At 46.2% G+C, this 24,324-nt stretch overlaps 1 protein-coding gene and 1 non-coding gene across 2 annotated transcripts in view; both read left to right on the forward strand.

Annotated features, from left to right (window-relative positions):
- Positions 1 to 1,649: 1,649 nt before the first annotated feature.
- VWA3A (von Willebrand factor A domain containing 3A) overlaps positions 1,650 to 24,324 on the forward strand; it is a gene marked incomplete at its 5' end in the record, with an annotated part of 44,288 nt that continues 21,613 nt past the window's right edge. Inside the window, 16 exons of the mRNA XM_007450005.1 lie at positions 1,650 to 1,729; positions 2,048 to 2,171; positions 6,108 to 6,235; positions 6,332 to 6,409; positions 8,232 to 8,286; positions 10,416 to 10,514; positions 11,902 to 12,008; positions 14,303 to 14,428; positions 14,740 to 14,848; positions 15,060 to 15,125; positions 17,226 to 17,351; positions 19,003 to 19,138; positions 19,252 to 19,355; positions 21,019 to 21,099; positions 21,539 to 21,633; positions 23,097 to 23,216. Of these exons, the coding sequence (XP_007450067.1) occupies positions 1,650 to 1,729; positions 2,048 to 2,171; positions 6,108 to 6,235; positions 6,332 to 6,409; positions 8,232 to 8,286; positions 10,416 to 10,514; positions 11,902 to 12,008; positions 14,303 to 14,428; positions 14,740 to 14,848; positions 15,060 to 15,125; positions 17,226 to 17,351; positions 19,003 to 19,138; positions 19,252 to 19,355; positions 21,019 to 21,099; positions 21,539 to 21,633; positions 23,097 to 23,216 (1,634 nt within the window). The remainder of the gene's footprint in view (positions 1,730 to 2,047; positions 2,172 to 6,107; positions 6,236 to 6,331; positions 6,410 to 8,231; positions 8,287 to 10,415; positions 10,515 to 11,901; positions 12,009 to 14,302; positions 14,429 to 14,739; positions 14,849 to 15,059; positions 15,126 to 17,225; positions 17,352 to 19,002; positions 19,139 to 19,251; positions 19,356 to 21,018; positions 21,100 to 21,538; positions 21,634 to 23,096; positions 23,217 to 24,324) is intronic.
- TRNAG-CCC (transfer RNA glycine (anticodon CCC)) lies at positions 20,032 to 20,104 on the forward strand. The gene has a single exon. It is a non-coding gene; the product is annotated as a tRNA-Gly (tRNA).

Consider the following 24,324-nt stretch of genomic DNA (forward strand, 5'->3'; position numbering starts at 1 on the left):
CTGCAATGAGAAACCCACACGCCGCAACGAAGAGTAGCCCCCACTCACTGCAACTAGAGAAAGCCCGTGCAGCAACGAAGACCCAACACAACCAAAAATAAATAAATAAATAAATAAATAAATTTATAATAAATAAATAAATGAGGTCACTTAAGCAAAAAGGAAGGGAATTCGAAGGAACAAGTATCTCATGGAACCCAAGAGCAGAATGTGAAGTCAGTTCTTCAAGAACTGAGGTTTTTCTCCCCTCCTCAGAATATTTACTGTCTGCCAGTCCCTGCTCTTGCAAAACTTACAGTCTAATGGGAGAAAGATGCCGATTCTTAAAAATCACACTAATAAATGTATTATTCTAAATTAAGATAATTACTTTTAAAGAAAGGAGCACAGTTCTATGACAGTTTACATAACACAAAGGAACCTGGTATAGAGTGGGATGGTAGGGAAGACTTCCTAGAGGAAGTAACATTTGAGCTGAAATGTCAAGGATCAGTGGTTGGGGGGAGGGGAGGAGAATGTTCCAGAGCAAAGCCAGCACATGAAAAGGCCTGCGATTAAAGGAACCGTACAGCATTCTAGGAACTGAAGGGGAACGGGGTTGTCCAACACTGAAGCAGCGAGCAGTGGTGGAGTGGGAAAGCTGGAGAGGTAGGTGGGCAGCAGCCAGAGCTTGCGAGCCTCAAATGCCATCTTAAGGATCTTAGTCTTTAGCCTAGAAATAAAGGGAAGCCTCTGAGCAGCTTTAAGCAGGAGGGAGAAGAGGGGGTGTGACCTTGGATTTGTGGGGGGTTTGGCTCATGGTGCGGCTTGTGGGATGTTAGTTCCCCAACCAGGGATTGAACATGACCCTCAGCAGTGAGAGCGTGGAGTCCTAATCACTGGACCGCCAGGGAATTCCCTGGATTTGGGGTTGCGGGGGGGTGGTGGTGGTGGTGTTTATTTATTTATTTATTTTTGGCTGCGTTGGGTCTTCGCTTGCTGCAACTAGAGGAACCCTGCGCACAGCAACAAAGACCCAACGTGCCAAAAAAGATAATTAATTAATAAAAATAAAATAAAATAAGATACTTTATAAAAAAAATAAGAAGGTCTAAGCTCAAAAGACACCTTCACTGATCACCTGACCTATGCAAAGCAGATTCCTTTCCTGACTACTATCATATCATCCTGTTTACTTCCTTCACAGTACTTTCCACAATTTGTTATTACTATATTTACGTCACTCTCCCCCTCTGGGAGGACAAGGACGATGCCTAGCTCAGTGATTGTCAACTGGGGACAATTGTGCTCCCCAGGAGACATTAGGCAATATTTAGAGACGTTTTGGGTTGTTACAACTTGCAGGGGGGCAGGGTTGCTACTGGCGTCTGACAGGTGGAGGCCAGGCGTGCTGCTAAGCATCCTTCAATGCACAGGAGAGCCTCACGACAAAGCATTAGCTCGTCCAAAATGTCGAAAGTGCTGAAGTCGAGACACCTTTGTTATCTTGTTCACTGTTGTATCCTCAGCATCTAGCACAAAGCCTGATACCTAGTAGGTGTTCAGTAAGTATTTATTGAATGAATGAATTAAAGAACAGTTGAGCTGTTGTCCATATGCTGCACTTACCTTTTTCTTTTCTGGTATTCTTTTCCTCCTTAGGAAAATAAGCATTGGGTGTTTTTATAATGGCCACACAAACTAGTCATTACTTCCATGGTCAAGATAATAAGTTTCTGGAAAATCATTGGTAAGCATCTTCTCTGGCTTTCCAAATGAAAACAACAACAACAATATTTTGTTCACGGGAGTTGAGGGGGAAATACCTGCCTTTAAGTGAGACTGGGTAAATGGTTGATGCATCATCTTATACCTGAGGGCTTCAGTTACCCAACTACCAAAACAATAGAATAAAATGTCTTATGAACCTGGAGTCCACATTTTATCGGGATCTACACAGGAAACTTTCCCAGTTACTACACAGAAGTAAAATGTTTCTGGAGGCCCTGACAACGTGGAGTCAATGTCTGGTGCTGGGGCATTGATCAAACTACTTTGTGTTTTTTAGCACGAGGAGAAACAATGACAGAGATCCAAAGAAGCAATTGAACCAGAAGAATATCAATGAACGTGGCCAAAAGCTAGACAATGGACTACTGGTTACACATATTAACCAGACACAGGACTTGCTGGTAAAAACCATAGTGCTTTAACTGAGTGGCAGTGCTTACAAATCATAGTCTGGGAATATGCAGAATGTGTTAAACTCTGGCTATTTCTTTCTTCACGTAGGATCTCAGGACTGAAAAGGATTAGTTACACACTCGTCTCTGATCCCTTGCCTTTAGAAATGACTGAAGAATCTCTATGCTGTTTATAGAAATTGTATAGCCTTCTTGGCCATATCATTAAATATTCAGGGAGATGTGAAGACACTGTCCTTGTTATCAAATCTTGAAGACTAAGGAATTTAATTCTAAGATTCTCCTTCCTGAGATTTGTTTTTCTCGTAGGATTCCCTAAAATCTAGATCCAAAAATCAGTTTCAGGAAGTGCCATTGGAGTGAGAACGTTATGGCAGGAGAATTAACCTCTAGAATAACCAGAACTGTGGTCTTAGGCTGACTCTCAGTGTGATGATGAGCTCTCTCTTCCCGTGGTGCTGAGTGGATTGTCTAGAACTTGCAATTCACTCTACCATAGAAACTATTGTCATCAGGGGTTGTCCGTGCAAGTCTGGCCCATAACCATCTACCTATTCCACACTAGAGTTTAACAATGGTCCTTTGAAATGATAATCAGTCAAAAACAATACAGTTTTAATGCTAGCAATTAAAAATCAGGAAAATCGTTGTTTTACTTTTCTCCAGTATTGGCACTTATGGGAAAGCAAGTTTAATTAAAAGGAAATGAGCAAATGTCAATAGAGTCTGGAAATTCTGAAGGATTCTTTCAATGACTTTAGATGTTGATACTATGAGTCTTTATTTCAACTAATTTCTTATCAAATACACGACTTTCCAGGTGTACAAGGACCACTCTTATTTATCAGGCACAACTGGGGCCTCCTTTACTTCACAAATGAATAGCAGTGGGAAAGAGGGAAAGGATTGCCCCAGCACAAAGATCTTATTCTTCTGTATGTAAAGCACATCCTTCAGTATATAATCAGTATGTCCTACAGTCAAAATCCATCATGTGTTTAATGGTGGCTCTTCAAATATTAATAATACAAAACCCATGTCCTAAAAAGTGATGGATCATTTCAAATGCAAGTAAAATGGAAGAGAGGTGACTTAGAAGTCTACCAGGTTCAGTGTTACCAAAGGGAGGTAGTTGTCCTGAAAGATGAGAAGAGTGACACCTAGTGTTTATATGCTGCAGAGCACCACTTTCCTAAGCGAGCGGCTGGGGCCAGGATTATAGGCGGTGCTGTTCTGGGGCAGGACATTAATTAGCAGAGAATCACATACTGAGAAAGTTGTGTTTTCAGTCAGTTCTCTCTCGATCCTTCACAAAGATAGTCACAGTTTGGTGGTAATTTAAAGGCGATATAGTATCGTGATTATGAGCATGGCTCAGGCTATACTGCTTGGGTTTGAATCCCAGCTCCACCACTAACTAGCTGTGTGACTGGACAAATTGCTTAATTCTCAATACTTCAGCACCCTTGTCAGTAAAATGAGGTTAATAACGATGGAACCTATTTTGTAGACATAATTAAGTTAATATACGGAAAGTGCTTGTCACATAATAAGCACTATTAAGAGTTTGCTCTAATTATTCATGTTTTCACACTTCTTTAACACTTGCTAATTTCCTCTTTTTTTAACATCTTTATTGGGGTATAATCGCTTTACAATGGTGTGTTAGTTTCCTTTACAACAAAGTGAATCAGCTATACAATACATATGTTGAAACAGAGGGTGAGGAGGTGTCAGGCACAGAACTTACGGCACCCAATACTGTCTAGCTGGAATATGATAGCAGCAGTTTATTTTCATTGCCTTTGTTTGTTTGTTACCATCTGTTTATGACCCAACCTGAGGGGAAACAAAAATCACTGTTAAGAACCGTTTATGCAGCAGCACACCAGACCACGCTCTAGATCTTAGCGTCACGCGCCCATCTTACAGGTGGAGAAAGAGACACGGGGCTTGCCCAGCATCACAAAGCTAGTAAGTGGGGGGCCCAGGACTGTACTCCCTCCTCCCCTCCCTCTCTTCCTCTGCCCTTTCCTCCTTCTGAATCCTCTGTCTGATCTAATCCTGTCTAATGCAGCTCGGTCAGCCACAAGAGATAATTTCAACCCCTGGTCTATCACCTCACCGTCTACAAGGAGAGCCTGACAAAGACAAGCCCAAGCAGTTCCCACCCAGGGTTCAAGCAGGTGCACAGGAGACAGGCAAAGCCATCTTTGGATGTAGTCGGGGGCCGCGGTGGGCTAAGCAGTGTGCAGGCCCTTTCCATGGTCACTGGACGCTGCAGGGCAGTTTCTCTCACTGTGGGACGGAGCCGGCCTCTCCCCTTGTGAGGCCGTGTCCCACACCCTGAGTCACAGCCAACCCTGGCAACATGTAAGGCCCACTGATTCACACAGACAATGGCGGCCGTGCTGGAAGCTCTTGCAGCGTCCCTGTCTGCTCCAGGCCTTGCACACCTTTCCAGCCTCTTCTCACGTCATGCTTACCCTGCATTCGCTACACTCCAACCACCGTGGCCACCTTTCTGTGCTTCCAGCACTCTACCCCTGCCCCCAAGCCCACCTCTGCCTGGACTGTGTGCGCCCAGAGACACACAGGGCTGACTCCTCCTGCACCTTCAGATCACAGCTCAGAGGGGCCTTCCCTGACCCCCCATCTCAGCTAAAGTGACCTCCCCATCTCCACCCTAGTCATTTTCTATCACATTGCCCTGCCCTGCTTTCTTAATACAGTTGTTCCTTGCTGAAATTATGGACGTTGATTTTGCTTTTCTTTACTGACCATCTATCCACACTAGAATGTGAGCTCCGAGAGGGTGAGAACATTTCTATCTTGTTCACACGGTAGCCCTAGGACCAGGGACAGTGCCTAGTTCAAAGCAGGGCTCAGAACAAGGCAAAGTGGGCTCAGAGTCTTAGGTCAGCTCTCTCCACCTTCTGGCTCTTGGAATGTATCACCAATGTTGAATGCTTGCTGTGAACGACTTCAGCTCCATCACCAAGGCCACCACCCACGTCCTGAGCTTAGTACTATGTAAGTGACACTCGTGTCACTCAGCACAAGCAAGGGGGCTCGATCATTTCATGGCCAGACTCCTGTGATGGCTCGGAAATTCTTCCTCTAAAACTTTTACCCGCTGCTCCTGTTCCTGGCCTCTGGAATGGACAGGGAAACCCATTCCCTCTTCCATCAGTCAACAAATGTTTGTGGAGGATCCCTCAGACTGAGAGGGAGGCAGAACTCGTATACCTGGAAGGATGCAGGGAATGCAAATACAGAAATAAACAAAGACGCCACCATCACTTGTGTTTGACAGAGACTCAAAGGTTGGCAGGGGAGAAGAAAAGCTTTATGGTGAGAAAAGGGAAAGCTCCAGGTGTAACCCTGAAGGAAGCCAGAGGCGGACTAACTAGAAGCCGGCGCCTCTTGTGACTGATTTGGGGGCATGTTTGGTTTTCTCTGGTTGGTCCTGAGCTGAAAAGGGGATGAAAAGTAGGCAAGCTGGCAGTCACTGCCGGAGTCCTGACTTCCCGACCCAATTGCTGCAGCGGTTGTGGTCTGGCTCCATGGTCTGGTTGCTACGCATGTGGGTCGGAGTTCTGCTGTCATACAGGGTCTAGCCACTGTGTGTTTGTGTGTTCAGTCTCTCACAAGGCAGGATGTGGCGAGTGGCGCTTGACTCCTCTAGACACATACTGGGGATGAGGTGAGGGATGGGAGCGGGTATTTCCGGGCAACTGGCCCAGAGCACCGGCCTCCGCATTTGTCTGTTGCCTCAGCAAGGCGAGTTCTTGAACAGACTGCTCTCGGGTGGGACTGGTCAGGCTGGCACCCCTTAGGGGTCCACGTGGAGGGAACCTAAAACATCCTCAGCTTCACCCTCTCTTTCCACTGGTTTCTGTGACTCTGGCTTCTGTCTTGCAGAGGCTGCAGGGCGATGAGACCCAGCTGTCTTCAGCTTGGGAGGATTCAGAAGATTGGCTTTTAACACACAATTTAAAGTCTATGAAACTCACCTTGGCTGACCTGATAAGCCAGGGCACAGCCATGCTGTAAGTCTGAAGCCATTCCCCTCTCCCCCCAAGCCTGCAAGACACGTCCATCCCCCTGAGCCCAAGAGACCCTTTCATAAGACTTTTCGTCTTCAGGAAGGAGGGTAGCAATGTCACGAGGAAAACGCACATCTCCCCCCAGACCATCCACCAATTCGAATCCAAGCTTTCTGAGTAAGTATGCTTTCCCGTGTCTTCCCAACAACCCAAGAGCTCAAGAAGTACCTGGTTTCAGCAGCCTGAAAATGACTTTGTTCAAACGACAGTCTCTGTGGGACCTTGGGCAGGCTTCTTTCCGCTTCTAGCCCCAATTTCCTGTTTTTGCAAATAAAGAGGTTGGACCATATCAGTTTTTCTTAGCCTTTTAAAATCCATGGTCCCTTTGGATGAACACATAAAACCTCACGGCCTCATCTGATGTGTAATGGTTAAGAGTGACCACTTTCGATGACAGATTGATTGGGTTCATACTTTTACAGATGTATGTCAAAAATATTCAGGCTCCCCACTTCCAAACCAGATTTTTAAAAAAATCTTCTCTTTGGTTTATTTACTTATTTATTTGGCCACATCAAGAGGCTTGTGGGATCCAAGTTCCCCAACCAGGGATCGAACCCGGGCCCTTGGCAGTGAAAGCGAGGGGTCCTGACTACTGGACTGCCAGGGAATTCCCCCAAACCAGATTTTGACGTCACCATCCATCCCCGGTGTACCAATCTATGGGCCATGATTACTTCTTGCCTGAGGTTTCTGAAAAGCTTAGAATAATAATTAATAGCCAACATTTCTTAATGTGTCAGGAATTCTGCTAAGGGCTGCACACATTATCTTATTTAATCCTCACAACAACTCAAAATATAGTGTTACTCTCAAGACCGTTAACCAAAAGTCAATTACCAAATAACCAATTTGCCAAATTTATCAAAACATTTTAACTGTAACTTTTATTGGAAGTTTTATTGGGTTGGAAGTTTAAACAGATTTTAAAGATTTCTGCAATATTTTGGTTGATTGGTTTTAATTGTGAATCCAGCAATTTAAGGAATGTTTCAGGTCTCCTCAGTTAATTGGTCATTTGGCAAATTGATTTTCAGAGAATTGGTTTTCAGTAAACTAACTTTTGGCAAATTGACTTGGATAAAGTCTTATTATCTTCTTGTTGGAGCTGATGAAGCTGTGGAGTTTACCACACTTGTCCAAGGTCACACAGCTAGTAAACAGCAGAGCTGGGTCTCAAAGACAAGCTTGTCTCATTACCTGCCCATGCCCTTACCTGCACCCACACTCATGCATGCCTTATGACTCTGCCCACTGCCCCATGCCCATGAGTTTTTATCCAAAGGCCTTCCCTGCCCTTCTCTGGGCCCCCAAATCCCACCTGCCTCAGTGAAGGCAATTCAGTTAAGTTCACGTGGCTGAGTCCTTAACTTGAGTGCCTGTTACAGGCTGGTCTCCAAACAGCCACTGGAATAGTTTGCAATAAGGGAAACTCAAGAAATTCCCCTGGCCACTTACTATTCAAAAACTAACTTTTTGGTTCATCAATCCACTGAGAAACTGCTGCTGAGTTGCCTCACTTGTGTATTTATGATCACGTCCAGGTGACTAGGAAGTCTCACCTGAGAAGACACAGATTTGAGTAGAGCAAGAATGTTCTTCCACCTTCCTCATGAGAACGCCCCCCCATCCTCCATAGACTGGCCCTCCCTCGAAGCCCACCTAGTTCCACCAAACCACAGCCATTTACAATGAACATTGCATCAGCAAAAGGACCCCACACACACTTGATCCCTTTCACAATCCCCTCCATCCTTTATCCCAGAAAACAGACCTTCAGTTTTCTCTTTGCTAGATTTTGCCTTATATTCTCCCAATGCCTTAGACACATTAAAAGAAAGAAAGTCCCATCCGCACTTTCCTTCCATGTACGTAAGTGGCTGTTTTGCTCAGTGATGAAGCTGACCTTGGGTGACAAGTCTTCCTGGTGTTTTGACAGGGCTATTGAACTCTATCAACAGAGAATTCAGTGGCTCACAGAAAACAGCAAGAAGGTAATAGATTTCATTCTTTACCTCCTTTCACTCATTCCACCGGTACTTGTTAGAACCCTTTCAGATGCAAGTGCTAGACCTCCAATTTATATTAGCCAAAGCTAAAAAGGGAATTTCTAGACCTACAGAAATGAAAAACTCAAACACAGCTGTATCCAGGGGTTCAAATGATGTCATTCTTTGTCTCTGAGCTCTGCTTTCCCCTGGGTTGGTTTTATTCTCGGGAAGGCTCCCCCAGTCTTGGGAAGATGGTCACCAGCAGCTCTAAGCTTACATGTCACCAACTAAAGTGACATGTCAAAAAGGATCTCACCTTGGTTTCCCAGTACACCCTCCCAAGTCCTGGGATTGACACTCTCTGGACCAATTTAGACCAATCACCATAACCAGGAGGATGAGACGCACTAATTGATTGGGCCTGGAACTAGTGCTCACGCCTGGGGGAAGACGGGGGGTGAGGGAAGTTGGGGGAGACTGGGTGAGCCCCCCCCAAACCTCATGGACTGAGAGGAGGGAGACAGATGGCTGCGCATGGAAAGCCAGAGTGCTGTTACCAGAAGGGGAAACAGATCCTGGGTGAGAATAGCAGAAATCACCTGGACCGTTTCACCTCAGACCCCTAATGAGATTTATGATTAAGGCTGATCATCTGGACATAACTTTTGAAAGTTTGATTAAATGTTTTCCTCAGACCCAAAGAGTAGAAGAGTGATCATGGGCAAATTAACCTTTATTTTACCTTCTTATTTGTTTTAGCCTGTATTCTTCCACTGATGCTTTTCTGGCCCACCATCTGCTTTCACCTTAGGCAATCCTCAACTCTTTTCTTAAACCCTGGGACAGGCAAGATGCTGAAATCCATGCTCCCCACCCCCAAGCCCCACCTCTACTACCCAGGCCGATTCCAGGGTGTAGTCTACATCTCAGATCCAGAACCATCTTCCGTTGCTTAGACAGGTCAGCAAATGCACATCTGCAGCTGTGACACGCCCCTTCTGGTTGCACGTGGTAACACAGGCAGAGAGAACTGAGAGGGGTGAAATCTTCACCTACTCCACAAACATCCATTCAGGGAATGTTGCTGTCACCTGCCTCCCCACATCACACCTGTCCTGGCACTTTTGACAAAGGGGGCAGGGATTGCTGGTTGGGTCCTTCTTTCCCTTACCCCTTTCTGATGGAGTTACCGCGGAGCCAGGAAACAAGCCCCGATTGGATTCCAGGGAAGCAATCACCTGTGAACCAGCTCATGAGTCTTCTGCGTGCTGGGGCACCTGGGGTGAAGCATGGTCCATCACAGGGCCCAGTTTCCGACTCTGCTGTCAGCAAGGCCTCACTTCTCTGGGTGTCCGTTTCCATATCTGCAGAGGATAAAAGCAGGGGTTATTAACCGGTGGCACGCAGGCAGATCTGGCCCTATAACCATGTTTTTCTTGGCCTCCATAGTTTTATTTTTTGAATTAGTTGTCAAGATTGAAAAATCCTGATATTTCACTTTTATGTCTGCTTTCAGTCTTCTCTTGAAAAACTGGGACTATCTGGCATCACTGGGCTCCAATTCCCTCTTATTTACTTTTCCAGTTATTTCTATGGGATGAGTTTCTAGAATTTCAATGGCTAGGTTTAAGGGAATGCATGTTTGTTTGTTTTAAATTTATTTATTTTGTTTTTGGCTGCGTTGGGTCTTCGTTGCTGCACGTGGGCTTTCTCTAGTTGCGGCGAGCGGGGGCTACTCTTCGTTGCGGTGCGTGGGCTTCTCATTGCGGCGACTTCTCATGTTGCGGAGCACGGGCTCTAGGCGCGCGGGCTTCAGTAGTTGCAGCATTCTTCTATGAAATGGGTCTTCCGTCTGCGGCTTCTTGTTGAGGTCGGGGAGCGTTTGAACATCTGCTACACAGAGCTGCCCAGTAAAAGGTTTGTAGAATCGACTTCTCATGTTGCGGAGCACGGGCTCTAGGCGCGCGGGCTTCAGTAGTTGCAGCATTCTTCTATGAAATGGGTCTTCCGTCTGCGGCTTCTTGTTGAGGTCGGGGAGCGTTTGAACATCTGCTACACAGAGCTGCCCAGTAAAAGGTTTGTAGAATCACAGAGCTGTGCTGGTTGTTTCCGCACGGCCTCTTTGGTTTTAGGCATTTGGCCTCATCAAGGGGACCAGAGTCGGCGTCCTCATTGATGTGTCAGCTGTCAGCAGTGGCCCTCAGAAGGAGAAGTTCCAAAGTGACCTCATGGTAAGTCTCTCTGGCACAGAGAAGGACCTGGAACTGGCACCTCTACCCCACCCTCCCCTTGTGAGCTTGATAATGGGCTTTGTTTATAGCAAGTGCAAAATGGAGTGTTTTGCAAAGAACAGTTCACACTTAGCACCTACAGTTAAAAACAATATATGCTGAGTTCTGTAAAACCCAGCCTCAGTCTTTCTCAGCTGCAGTGTGAGCTTCTAGTATTCACACCACAGCAGTCCCTACTAACCTGATTTTGTCTCAAGAGCCTGGAAGGAGGGCACGCAGGCGGTAATCAGTTGGACTAACTTCAGCACAGCACGGGCTTCCGGCCTCTTCCAGACAAGGAGCTATCCTGCTTACTTTGGCAGTAACTCAGAAGCTAAGAACTCTAGGGTCAAATCCCAGGCACCTCCACCACTTCTCGGCTGTGTGACCGTGTTACCTCATCTGTAAAACAGGGATGATGACAGTCGCCACCTCACAGGGTCACCAGAGGACAAAAGGAGTTCATGCAAATTAAGTGCTCAGTACAGAGTCTGGCATCGAAAAAAGCCTCCGCAGTTTCTGTGACGTGTTATGGAGGGTCTGTTTTCCTAGAGGAACCTCTAGAGCTTTGAATGAGACCTTAGCAGCAACAGCTGGTCCCAGGACCCTTTAGAGGGATCAACATGGGCCAGTTTCCAGACTTGTCCCTTGTTCCTGGTCTCAGCAGGTGTCAGGGAACAGGTGTCAGTGCAGGCCCCTCTTCCTGACAGGTCCCAGGGCCCGGTTTCCAAAGATTCCCCAGCTGGGCTGGTCCAGTCTTAGCCAGGGCAAGGCTCGTGTTGGCAGTAACAGGTGAAGTTTGTAGCTGGCCGGGAAGCAGAGGGATGAGTTATCTTGTTGTTGGATACTCACCAGGTTGAGTCTGAGAGCATCCAATGGGTCGGCCCTGCACCCATCGCTCTATCCCCAACTCACACGCCCGGGAAAGAAACCGCTGCCCCGACCTCCATTCTCCTCCCTGGGTGCCACAGTGAAGTGCTGAGGGTCCAACCACAGCACACGCTGAGGCGGGCACTCATCCCACTGCACCCATGACCTAAGTGCACAGCAGCTGCGGCAGAAGAGCACATGGTCTTCGGTCAGCAGGAGTGAGGGCCCAGCTCCCGGAATGGCCCACCAAGCCGCTGGCTAACGACCCAGGCCCCATACCCGCCATGTACAGCCAGCAGCAGGCTGGGATGGGCAGCAAGCAAATGTCAACGTGGGGCTACTAAGCTGGGCCTTAAGCAGCCCTGTTTCAGCACGGCTCACACCCCAGCCCAGAGGGCCCAGCCAAGGCTTGAGAGGTGGAGCCAGGCTCCACGTGGCCCGTGGCTCTGGTAGCCAGTGATGTCCTTTTGCCCACCAGAGCCTCATTGATGAGCAGCTGAGCCACAAGGACAAGCTGTACGTCCTGTCCTTCGGTACCACCACCAGCACCTTGTGGCCCAGCCCGGTGGAAGTCGGCACCTCCAGGTGAGTGACTGCCCAGCCTTAGCCCGGATGTCTACCTGGTCATCTTCCTCCCTAAATGTTAGTGTCTTTATTGCATGATTAAAGTGAAAGACCCCCAACAGATAAGTGAGACAATTCACAAAAGCCAATAACTTTTGGAAAAATCACCCCACGAGCACCACAAAATGAAAAGATGAGACACCATTTTTACCCAGAAAACTAGCAAGGTAGTTTTATTATTATGAAAATAATACATGCTCATTTTCAAAAACTGGAACAGAATAAAAGGATAAATAATAGCAGATGAGTCTCCCTCTTACCTAGTTCCCCCTCACCTCCCAATAACAGTTTCTTCTATCTACTTCCACAGGCTTTGCACATACACGCATCCGTGTGTTTATCCTCTCTTATTTAAACATAATCAGGCGCACATTACACTGTTTTGCATCTTGGCTTTGCACCTAATCTTGACTATCATTTTCTCTCAGTACACAGAGATCAACCTCGTTCCTTTCTTTTTTCTTTTTTTTGTGGTACGTGGGCCTCTCACTGTTGCGGCCTCTCCCGTTGCGGAGCACAGGCTCCGGACGCGCAGGCTCAGCGGCCATGGCTCACTCCACGGCATGTGGGATCCTCCCGGACCGGGGCACGAACCCATGTCCCCCGCATCGGCAGGCGGACTCCCAACCACTGCGCCACCAGGGAAGCCCCTCAACCTCGTTCTTTTTAATAGCTGCATAGTATTCTACTGTGTAGCTATACTGTAATTTATTTAGCTAGTCCTTTGGGAGTTTCTGGTTTGGAGGGTTTTTTGCAGGTGGGGAGAGGGGGAAGGTAAGAATTTCTGCTTACTTATGCCAGTAAATAGATATCTCTTTTCCATGAAGGCAATAGCCTTGATCATCCACCATGTGTTAGGTGCCATGCTTCCACTTCACAAGTACTCTCTTACTTAATATTTATAACCATCACATGGGATCGGATTACTACCCCCCGTTTTGCAGATGAGGAGACTGGGACTCAGGTTAGGGAACTTTTCCAAAATGGCAGAGTCAGGATTGGATTCCAAAGCCCAGAGCGGATCCCAGGGAAAAATCACATGCTTGGGTTTCTGGGACCGAGGTCCCCTTGCCCAGCACTAGCTGTAAAGAGGAGGCCTTCCGGGTAGAGCAGTGCCTGTTCAGGCAGTGCAGGCTTTGATTCCTGGCTCTGACAGTTACTGGGGGATCTTGACAGGTCCTTTAACTCTCTTATTAGCAGAATGAGGCAAGGACAACTGTTTCTCACAGAGTTGTTGTGAAGATGAGTGAAAAATGAGTACTTGGCATGGAGCAGGTACTCAGTGGGTAAGAGTGTTTTTTACTGTGATTTCCACTCTTGTTCAACCCCCGAGCTCTGGAATGTCAGACCTGGAAGTTACCTTGAGACCATCTAGCCAAGAGTTCCTCAACTGCAATTATTCCTGGTCTTCCCTTGTGATTTTTGTCCTGTCCCTGCCACCTGAACTATTATTTACTCTGTGCTACTTGTACTATTATCGATTTTTTAAAATATCAACGCTATATTTACTTTGATGGCAGCTATCAATACCATAACTGAGAAGCCCGTATCACTTGCCATAATTAGAAAGTCGCTATAAAAATAAATAGAATGAAAGCAGACAAAACAATGTTATTAAATTCCAGCTTGAAACCTATTGACTAGAGAGGGCACCAGGCCTGGGATTTGTTCTCTTTGTTTAAAAGGGAGATTCAAACATTTATAATAATGAAAGACAGACTTACTGGCAACGAGCTGAGGGGTCTTTTTTGCAGGGGGAGGTCAGACTGAAAGAGAAATGGAAAGAGAAGGGCTGTCTCACTAGTGCCACATGAAGCATTTAACCAAGAAAGCTCTGTGTTATGTAATTTTCCCTGTTACGAGCAGTGTGCATCCCAACCATGTGGAATGTAGCCACACAGCCTCGGTGCCTTCTCTTCAAGCCCTCTTAGGGTTAAGGGATTAACTCTGTGCTTCAGGCTGAGGTCTGCCTCACAGGAGAGTTGGAGGGGGAAGGAGCTTAGCCCCAGACCCCCATGTAGCAGAGTCACTAGAAGTTCAGGCCCTAGAGTCACACCTGGTTTGAAATCTCAGCGTTGCCAGCTGCTTACAGTATCACCTTGAGCAAGTCCTAACTCTGAGACTCAGTTTCCTCATCTATAAAATGGGAATAAAGGTATCCACCTCAAAGAATGATTGTTAGATTTATACCAGCTCGTACCTGTCCTGGGCCTGGCCTCTAGTAAGAGTTATTAGGTTGTTATCCTCTCCCGCAGCCTTCAGGAACTCAAGCTCTGGGTAAAGAAACTGCAGCCTGACAGAGGCAGCAATCTGCTGCAAGCCCTGAAGAAAATCTTCGCTCTGAAGGGGTTGAATTCTCTGGTGACCATATTGGGAAGCTGGTACGTCTCCTTTCCTAAGCTGATAACATGAAGGGGTTGGAGAACCAAACCATTGTTAGAGAAAAGACCATCAAGACTCTTCACGTACGCTTGAGAGAAGGATTGTGTTTCCAGGCCATTTGTCCGCAGATGCTGGGGCAGGGCAGCCAGGGTGGCCAGGCCTGTGGCCCACTCAGCCCTGTATCTTACACAGGTGACCTGGGACACAGGTGGTTGATTAGATTTGGTAGACGTTCCTTGGGATTTACCATTTTGCTGGGGAATGTCCTCAGGCTGAGGCGTTCCCTTCTCTTCTTCCGTCTTTTCCACAGCCCAGATCAGCCTTCTGAAATCCTGTCCGAGTACATCCAGCAGTCCATCATAGGAAGGGACCTCATCACCCACATCATCACCTACAAATGCGATGATCAGGTGCCCCCTGTAAGTATCGAGATTCTCCAAGGCTTCCCTTGGATTGGCTATAGTGAGCTGGGCCAGCCTTTGAGGTCCCCAAGCTGCGGACCAGAACACAACTCTCCTTGTACCTAGTTCTCCTGTTGGTAAGCTCAGTTGGGAGGCTCAGACGAGGAGAAAGTTTGTTAAGGTACCGGCGTTGCCCTAGTGACGGCTCACCCTGTCACCATCCCCACAGGCTGTTCTGAAGAACCTTGCAGAAGCTCTTGGGGGCTACTACCACTGCTACAGCACAGAGACAGAGGTAATCCCTTGGGCCAACACACTGCCCCCTCCTCCCATCCCTGCCTGCCTCCAAGGTTGTGCCTGGGGAATCTGGGCCAGACAGACCATGCTGTGTGTGTGCTTGCTTTCCCCCCTCCCCTACTCAGTGGGTTTACAAAGGTAAAATCAGGTTAAAATGCATATGTGGGAAGAACAGAAACAACATGTAGTCACAAGAGATCCTTTTGTCGGTGTGTGTGATGAGTTGATTACACGCCGGTAGAATCCTGAATCCCTAGCCAGTTCCCATCAACATGGGCCCCAGCCCACCTCTGCTCCCACCAGCGCTCTGAGCCTGAAGCAGCTGCTTCAGTTCTGTCTCCTAGATGGACCCCACCTACTGCAGGAGACGCACAGCAATCAATTCTGAACGAGCAAGTAATTCTGTACCAATCCATCCATTAGTATCCTTGTCCCGGTTAATAATAACATCGCATACTCCGTGTCCACAACGGAGGTGACAGTTAATAGGCTGTGCCTTGCCTGCTAACCTAATCGCCGTGAGCACATGAATATTTGCATCTCACAAGTATGTTCAAGTGTCGAAAAGTTGGACATTTCCCATGAGGGAGCCAAGGTCAGGCAACATTTTCCTTGGGCAGAACCCCTTCTTGTTACCTCATTGCCCAGACTCTAGAGGACTCACAGACTCCAGGGGCTAGGAAAGTACAGTGAGTGAGTGAAACTGGCTGGTTTAAGAAATATTTTCTGTTAAAACCTGTGAACCTCTTGGCTTATCTATTGTTTTTCCACTCTCGGTAGAGGTATGGGTAAAACAAATTTCATTGTCTTCGTTATTATGGGCAAAACAACAGTGCAAAGGTGACAAAAAATGACAACTGATTCTGATGGGGACACAACAGTGAGCGGTAAGGATTGCGGTGAATGAAACAGCACTTGCCGCAGCTAAAGAGGCACCTCCGTGCAGCCCCAGCCGGGTGTTCTGTAGGAGTGTGACCACCAGTGTTGCCAGGTCTTCTGATTTTTCAACAAGAGCCAGAAACCTGGATTTTGTATGTGTGTGATTTCTTTACATTTTTAAAAAATTGCAGTGAAATTCTCGTAACATAAAGTGAACAATCAGGGGAAGTTAGTACATTCACAATGTTGTGCAATCACAACCTTTATTTAGCTCCAAAACATTTCCATCCCCCCCCCCCCAAAGGAACCCCTGTACCTATTAAAGCCGTAACATAAAGTGAACAATCAGGGGAAGTTAGTACATTCACAATGTTGTGCAATCACAACCTTTATTTAGCTCCAAAACATTTCCACCCCCCCCCCCCCAAAGGAAACTCTGTACCTATTAAAGCAGTGACTCCCTGTTCCCCATCCCCTGCAGCCCCGGGTAACCACCCATCTGCTTTCTGTCTCTAGGGATTTACCTATTCCAGATATCTCATATAAATGGAATCATACACCTTTCATGTCCATCTTCTTTCACTTAGCATCATGTTTTCAAGGTTCATCTATGTTGTAGCCTGTATCAGAACTTTGTTCCTTTTGCGTTGGATAATATTCCATTTTCTGGATATACTACACTTTGTTTATCCATTCATCAGTCAATGGACATTTGAGCTGTTGTGAACTGGTATGATTATTGGTGTGCAAGTATCTGAGTCCCTGTTTTCAATTACTGTAGGTATAAAGCTAGGAGTAGAAATGCTGGGTCAGGTAGTAATTCTGTTTAATTTCTTGAGGAGCCACCAAACAGTTCTCCACAGCAGCTGCACCATTTTACAATTCCACCCTCATCCCACAGTCCCAATTCCTCCTGCTTCCCCTCCCCTCCTCCTCCTATCATTATTATTATTATTATTGTCATCCTAGAGGGTGTAAAGTGTTTCTTCCCATTTTTAAGGCTAGACGGCCCTTCAGTTGTTTAAAAACACTGCAAGCCAATACTGTACAAATGGAACACTGACTTTCGCAGGCTCTGTCCTGCACACGGACCCCGGTTTATAACGTCCGCTTTAAAGAGCCTGCCGCTCCGCCTTAGGGATTCACGTGGCTGCCTGTCCTTTCCCACTGCCGGTAGCCAGGTGACTGCTGGATGACTGATTGCCCTCACCACCCCCAGATCTACAGCAGCCGGGAGGTGGATGAGCTGCTGGCAGAAATCCAGAAGGCCCAGAGCCTCCGGGGCCGTGTGCAAGCCCTGCACCAGAGCGCCCCCTGCGAGGAGCGGACCGGCTCGATGCACGAGGTAGGTGGTGAGAGCCCCAAGCTCAGACCTTCCGCGGAGGCACGCAGCTGTCCTTGCTGTGCTCTCCTGTCTCACCTGTCACGCAAGGGCGCGCGGCTCCCAGGCCTCCCACGTCCCGAAAATGGAACAAAGCGAGGCCCCGCCCCGCGCTGTCCCAACAGCTGTGAGCTGCCCAGGCCTCCGCTGGAAGGATCCTGGCGGATTTTCTAACCGATAGATTTATTTCAGAGAAAGGCCAGCAGGCTCCTGCCACCCCTTCCCCCTACCACTGCCCCTCCCTTCCCCCCAGTTTGGAGAATGGTGAAAACCTCAACCACACAGGGTAGGCTGGCTTGAAGACGGTCTTCCCACCAGCATCTCATTCGGGGCAAAGGCCCTGCTTGAGGACGCTTAAGTTCACATGAGCAGAGTAACTCAGAAAGCCTATAGACACAATCACCGGTAAAGCTGCGTACGGAAGAGAACTGGTAATGCGTTTATAGCTTCACAGAATGAATGTATGGATTTGGGGTGCCAGACGTTTTGACCTGGCTGGATGTAGTGAAAGAAACACAGCACCTAGACTGGGATTTTAAATTTTACTTTCAGCTCTTCTACTATCTAAAACAATAACAATAATTATTAGTATTATAATAGTTTTCATTTGCTGAGTGCTCACTCTAAGATGGGCACAATGCTTAATTCTTTAAATGCCTTATTTTATCTTTACAGCAACAGTCTGCGGTAGGTATGTTATTACCCCCATTTTACAGATGAGAAAACTGAAGTTAAGAGTTTAAATAATTTGCCTGAGATCACAGAGGGAAGCTGATTAGTCTCAATTGAACCCAGGTCTGTTTGATGCCAAAACCTTGCCAGATGTTTCCCAAAATGAAACACACGTACTAGTTGTAGTTTGCAAGTTGATTATAAGGTGATACATAGATTAATATTCTTTTCAATGTTATGCACTTAAAACTAGCTCATTATGGCAGAAATAGATCTTTCTAAAATTATTTAAGTACAAAAAAGGAAGTCAAATATTAAAATTGAAATTAACATTAATTTCAATTAATATTATTAAAATTAATAATTAAAAAGATTTAATGTTGTATGTTTGATTTTTAAAATATTAAGTAAATAACAGTACAGTGGTACTCATAGCAAAGTTCATGAATGAGGTGCTTGAATGTCTGAAGTTTGGGAATTGCTGTTCTGTGTTTTCCTCATACATGAGCTGTGTGATTTAACCTCTCAGAACCTCAGGTTTTTGGTTGTAAATGTGGGCGAGGGAGGGTGGGCTAGATCAGGGCTCCCTAAATGATTTGGTGCAGGAGATACTTTTTAGTTCCCTGGAGCCTTATATTTGAGCCCTCGGCAAGGCCACCTGTCATCTTGGAGTCCGAGGTGCTTATCTTAATGGTAAGGGTGGGAAGGGGTGAGGAGGATGGACAAGTGAAAGAGGAAGTGAGCTTCTGGGTACATCTCTCTCTTCTCCTGGAAATTCCAGAAATCTCCTGAGAAGCGGATGGGGATAGTGGGAGGGGAAGGCAGAACTGCCTTTAGTTTACCAGGTAATGTTTTAAGATGCTCCCTTGGATGGGTGGGGGAGACTGTGGACTTTCCAGCTCTAAAATATGATTATGTAAGGATGATTTTTCATTTCGATTAGATTTCCACAGAGGTTGCAAAGAGGCCACTCACGAGTCTCTTGCCTAAACCCCCAAAACATGAGGATCCCCTCACAATTGAGTTCCCAAACTTGGACAAGACTTCTGCAGAATGGCTAAAGACCAATAGCCTGAAAGGTAAATACCCAAAGAGGGAAGAACCCAGGACTCAGGTGACTAACTGAAAGGAATGAATGAACCCTTTGGGGCTTCATGAGTCGTGCCTTGAACCCCACCATTTATTTTTACAGCCAAGAAGCTAAGCCTTTATCAGGTTCTGGCACCCAATGCATTCTCTCCCGTGGAGGAATTTGTGCCTATTCTCCGGAAGACAGTATCATCAACTATCCATGAGGTAACTCGGATTCAGAGTTCTGTCCAGTCCTATGCAGGGGAGCTCCTGCATGGTATTTCCTTTCTGAAATGTTCAGGAAATAGAAGTCATAAGACAGAGCCCAAGGAGCAAGGGCCTGAGGGCCTGGAGTGGGATGGAGGCGTTCCACCCAGGAGTCTAGAACTCTCATCAAATCTACTCTAACTGCTGTTTTTCAAAGATACGAAAATGAAACTTGGGAGACTGGGGTAAGAGGGAGTATATTGGGCACCACGGTCACCTCCTCCATGGAGGTTTTCCTCCTTCCCAATCAGAACACACTCTCTTTGTGTCCTCGCTGTACCTTGTACAGACTTCTACTATCGCTCCTGTAATGCGCTAATGTGTGTGTTTGTTACATGTTTAATCCCCACCAAAGTATGAGCCCTTTAAAAGAAAAAGCCCTTCTCCAACCCTCTATCCCCGATATCTAGTACAAGTAAGCACTCAGTGAATGGTGGCTGGCAGGAAGGATGGAAAGAAGAATGAAAAGGATGAATGAGCGGATGGATGGAAATGATGAATGAATAGATAAAAGAATGGATGGATGGATGGTTGGATGGATGGATGGATGGAAAAGTGAACAGATGGAAGGATGGAAGGGAAATTAGAAGGATGGATGACAGGATAAAATTAGAAAGATGAAAGGATGGGGACTTCCCTGGTGGTCCAGTGGTTAAGATTCTGCACTCCCAATGCAGGGGGCCCAGGTTTGATCCCTGGTCGGGGAACTAGATCCCGCATGCCACAACCAAGATCCCTCACGTGGAAACAAAGGTCCCATGTGCTGCAACTAAGACCCGGGCACAGCCAAATAAAAACATTAATTAAATAAATAAATATTTTTTTAAAAAAGACGAAAGAATGAAAGTAAAGATTAAAGGAAGGGTGGAAGGATAGAAAACTGGAAGGACGGTATAATGGTAATGGGCGAATAGAAAGATCAGTGGAGGGACTTCCCTGGTGGTCCAGTGGTTGAGACTGTGCGCTCCCAGTGCAGGGGGCATGGGCTCGATCCCTGGTTGGGGAACTAGGATCCCACATGCCGCACCGTGTGGTCAAAAAAAAAAAAAGAAAAAGAAAAGGAAGGAAAAGAACGATCAGTGGAAAGGCAGAAGAATGAAAGGAAAGAGAGAGTGTGGGCATGTAGAGCTCTGGCAGCCCATGGATGGATGACTAGATGGAAGGAGTGATAGAGATATGACAACTTGGTGGAGGATGAAAGAGCAAAGTGAACAAATTTGATTTTCAAAGTGTCCATGAAGGCGCATCTGGGTTCCCAAACCTAAGAACTCATGGCTAGTATGTTTTAAGGTCTCCAAGTCCGCTATTACCAAACCTCCAGCCATATCTTGTAGTAAAGACTCTGATGTTCAGAAGAGCCTCCTGAGAAGGGAGCTGGCTTGCTGTCAGGCACAGTTCATTCAGGGGACTGTATCCCGAAGGCCTTCTGCTGCCAGCTCCAGACAAGGCAATGGCCTGGTGTGTGGGGAAGAAGGGGCATAATCCAACCCCAGATGTGCTAAGAGCCCATTTCCCTCTCTTGTATCTCACTTGGAGAGCCCAGTGGCCAATTTACTCTTAAAATCCTTCCCCACCTGTACTTCTGTTCACCTGCTCCCCTCCTGGCCACACCTGAGCGCAGAAGGCAATGGTACAATTTGAATGGCATGATGGGACCATGAAGAATATTCACGTGGACCTGCCCTTCCTGTATGAGTACCAGGTCAGTGGTGGGTCCCATCAGTCAGAATATGGGGTGTGGGGAGGGAGATGGGTGGAATGTGGAGGCACCAAGCCACTGACTGAACTCCCTCTTATAAACAGAGACTGTGCTCCACCCACAGGCCCCTCTGGAGCTTTCTCCACCTCCTCCCCAGGCAGGGACCTGGATGCCAGGCAGGGACCTGGATCAAAAGCCTCTGATCCTTTGGGTCAACATTTACCTCCTCCCCATTTGAGGCAATGAAATACTTTGACTCTTCCCTTCCTGATCCTGTGGCAGACTCATCCATGCTTTAACAGAATGTTTGTACTGCCTGGATACCCATGGCCTTGACACACCATTCCCAGAAACCAAGTGGGCTACACCCCCTTCCCCCCAGACCCCTTAATCGGCCATGCTCTGCGCAGTCGCTCACTGTGTGTGGCGCATGAGTTTGCAGAAGCAGCTCAGCAGAGCTATGCGGATGTACGAGAGGCGGATCGAGCGGCTCTCCTTGGCCAGCAGAAGAATCTGGGGCACCGTCTGCGAAAAAAGGTACCTTCCCCCAGTAGTGTTCTTGTCCTTCATGGGTGTCATGTGTGACACAGCACTCAGCCAACACATGAATTCCCTGTTGGTAGCGTCAGAAGCCATCATTTAGATTAAGGATCAGTAATCACTCAGCAGAACCCCTGGAGGGAAAAGTCACCACCATCATCCCCAACATCAACAACAGCATCACTCAATATCAACAATGTCACTCAGGAATCTTTCTGTTAAAAAGCAACAGAAACTAAGTGCAAATTGACTTAAACAAATCAGGGAAGTCTAGTTAAGGTAACTGAAAATTCTAGACTAGATTTGAAAGCTATCTTCAGGCATGGCTTGATCCAGAGGTTCATGCATGTCAGGAATCTCTCTCCATCCCTCAGCTCTGTTTTCCTCTCTGTTCGCTTTGTTTTCAGGCTGGCTTTCCCCTCCAGGTGGCAAGATAGCTGCCCAATGCTCCCAACTTCCTTCCTTCCAGTTTAGCACTCCCAGGGCTTGGGGCAAGGGTCCATCCTTGAGCAATTCACTAGGACCAAGAGGGTTTGATGTTCTGATTGCCTGGGGTCAAATGTCCACTCTTAAAGCTTGGGCTGGCGTCAGCTCTGCCCAACTCAAATGGACTGTTAGAGACAGAGGTATTCCCCCTCCTCGCCCCCCAAAAATCAAGATGCTGCTGTGAGAAGAGGTAATGGATGCTGAGTAGGGAGAAACAATAGGTATCCAAAATATCATTATCACTTCCATACCTTACTTGATGCCTTACCACTTACCAAGTATTATGCTTTGTAATGCTATTCATCTATTATATCATTTAATTCTCAAAGCAACCCTATGAAGTCTCATTATAAATAGTTTATAGTTAAATATGCCAAGGATCAGAGAGGTATTGTGACTTGCCTAAGGCCACACAGGAAGTGGGACTTGAACCAAGGCCTTCTGACTCTCTATCCAGTGGATTTTCTTTTGCTATCCATAGCTGTCTCAAAATGAGGTTGGGGGGGAGAGGAGATGGGACTATAAGATTTGAAGTAATAAAAGGGGAAGGCTGAATAGCACTAGAGATCTTAAAACAGAGAGAGAAAATAATGATACATTTCCCCAGAGGCCCCAGTTACGCCTAATTCCCCATCTAACTTGCTTAGCTTGTTTCTGTTTTCCCTTCATAGACCCCAACCTACAATAATATTGAATACTAGTAATTTAAAACAAGGAAATGTACGAAATCATTATATGCAACCCTGCCCTTAAACCATCTCCACCACGAGGCTTTATACCATGATAGACCCTCCTGGAGAGAAGGTTCTACTGTTGTAAACCCGCCTGTGTTGACTTCAGACCATGGAGATTTGGCCAGCTATGAATTTGGCATGCAGAACTCCCCTGGAAAAAACGTTAAATAGTAAAATGGAACAAAATAAACATTATCTGAGAGGTTCGGTTCTCCTCTTAAAGCTTGTGTTTCTTTTTAGGGTGGTTATACTGCTCGATATCTCTGTGACCAATTCCATGTACATTATTCATATCCAGCACTCCCTGAGACTTCTGCTGGAGGAGCAGCTGTCCAACAAGGATTGCTTCAACGTCATCGCGTACGCTCCCGCTTCCTGCTTCCCGCTTCCCATGGTGGGGAGGGCGTGTGCACTTGGATGCCATTGCTGGGCTGAGGCTCCTGGCAGGACAACAGATGTATGGGCACCCAGCATCCTAGGAGGGCCGTCAGTTTATCTGATTTGAATGATCTTGTTTGGGGCATTGAATAATTAAATGGTTGCAGGACAGTCCCACTGGGGCGAAGGTGATAAGCGGACCCAAAACACATTGCTTGATCGGCCAGGATAAAGTAACTCAGCCCATTGCCCCATTTGACTACCAAGCTGATAAACACAAAAGAGAAAAAGAAGGGCCCCCAGGCTTGGTTCCTAGCTCAGTTCTAGCAAGCCACAGTATTTCAAACATTCAGAATTCCAATGATAAATTTTAATTAGATATATCAATATAATTTTTGTATATAGTTATATGTTGTATATTCTATATAGCTATATAGAATTAAATTATACAGTTATATAGAAAACTATATGATTTAATTATATATAAAACTATATATTTAAATTATATATAAGTATATATAGTATAAAGTAAAACTATATAACTATATATTTAAATTATATATTTTATATATAAATTTTAAATATAAACTTAAATTTAAAATGTAAATATTCAATATATAACAAGTGTTTAACTACATATACATTTAAATTATATATGACTATATATAATACTATATATATTATACTTCTGTCTACATAGTTACTTATATTTTTAATCTATAATTATATATAATTTAAATATATGTATAGTTATATATATACATTTTTTAATTAATTAATTTTACTTTTGGCTGCATTGGGTCTTCATTGCTGCGTGCGGGCTTTCTTTAGTTGTGGCGTGTGGGCTTTCTCTAGTTGCGGCGAGCAGGGGCTACTCTTCATTGCCATGTGCGGGCTTCTCATCGCAGTGGCTTCTTTTGTTGCGGAGCACAGGCTCTAGGCACGCAGGCTCAGTAGTTGTGGCGCACGGGCTTAGTTGCTCCGCGGCACGTGGGATCTTCCCGTGCCCCTGCATTGGCAGGCAGATTCTTAACCACTGCGCCAGGGAGATATATATATATATATATATATATATATATATATATATATA

This window comes from Lipotes vexillifer, unplaced genomic scaffold (assembly GCF_000442215.2).
Source record: "Lipotes vexillifer unplaced genomic scaffold, Lipotes_vexillifer_v1.1 scaffold811, whole genome shotgun sequence".
NCBI lineage: Eukaryota > Metazoa > Chordata > Mammalia > Artiodactyla > Lipotidae > Lipotes > Lipotes vexillifer.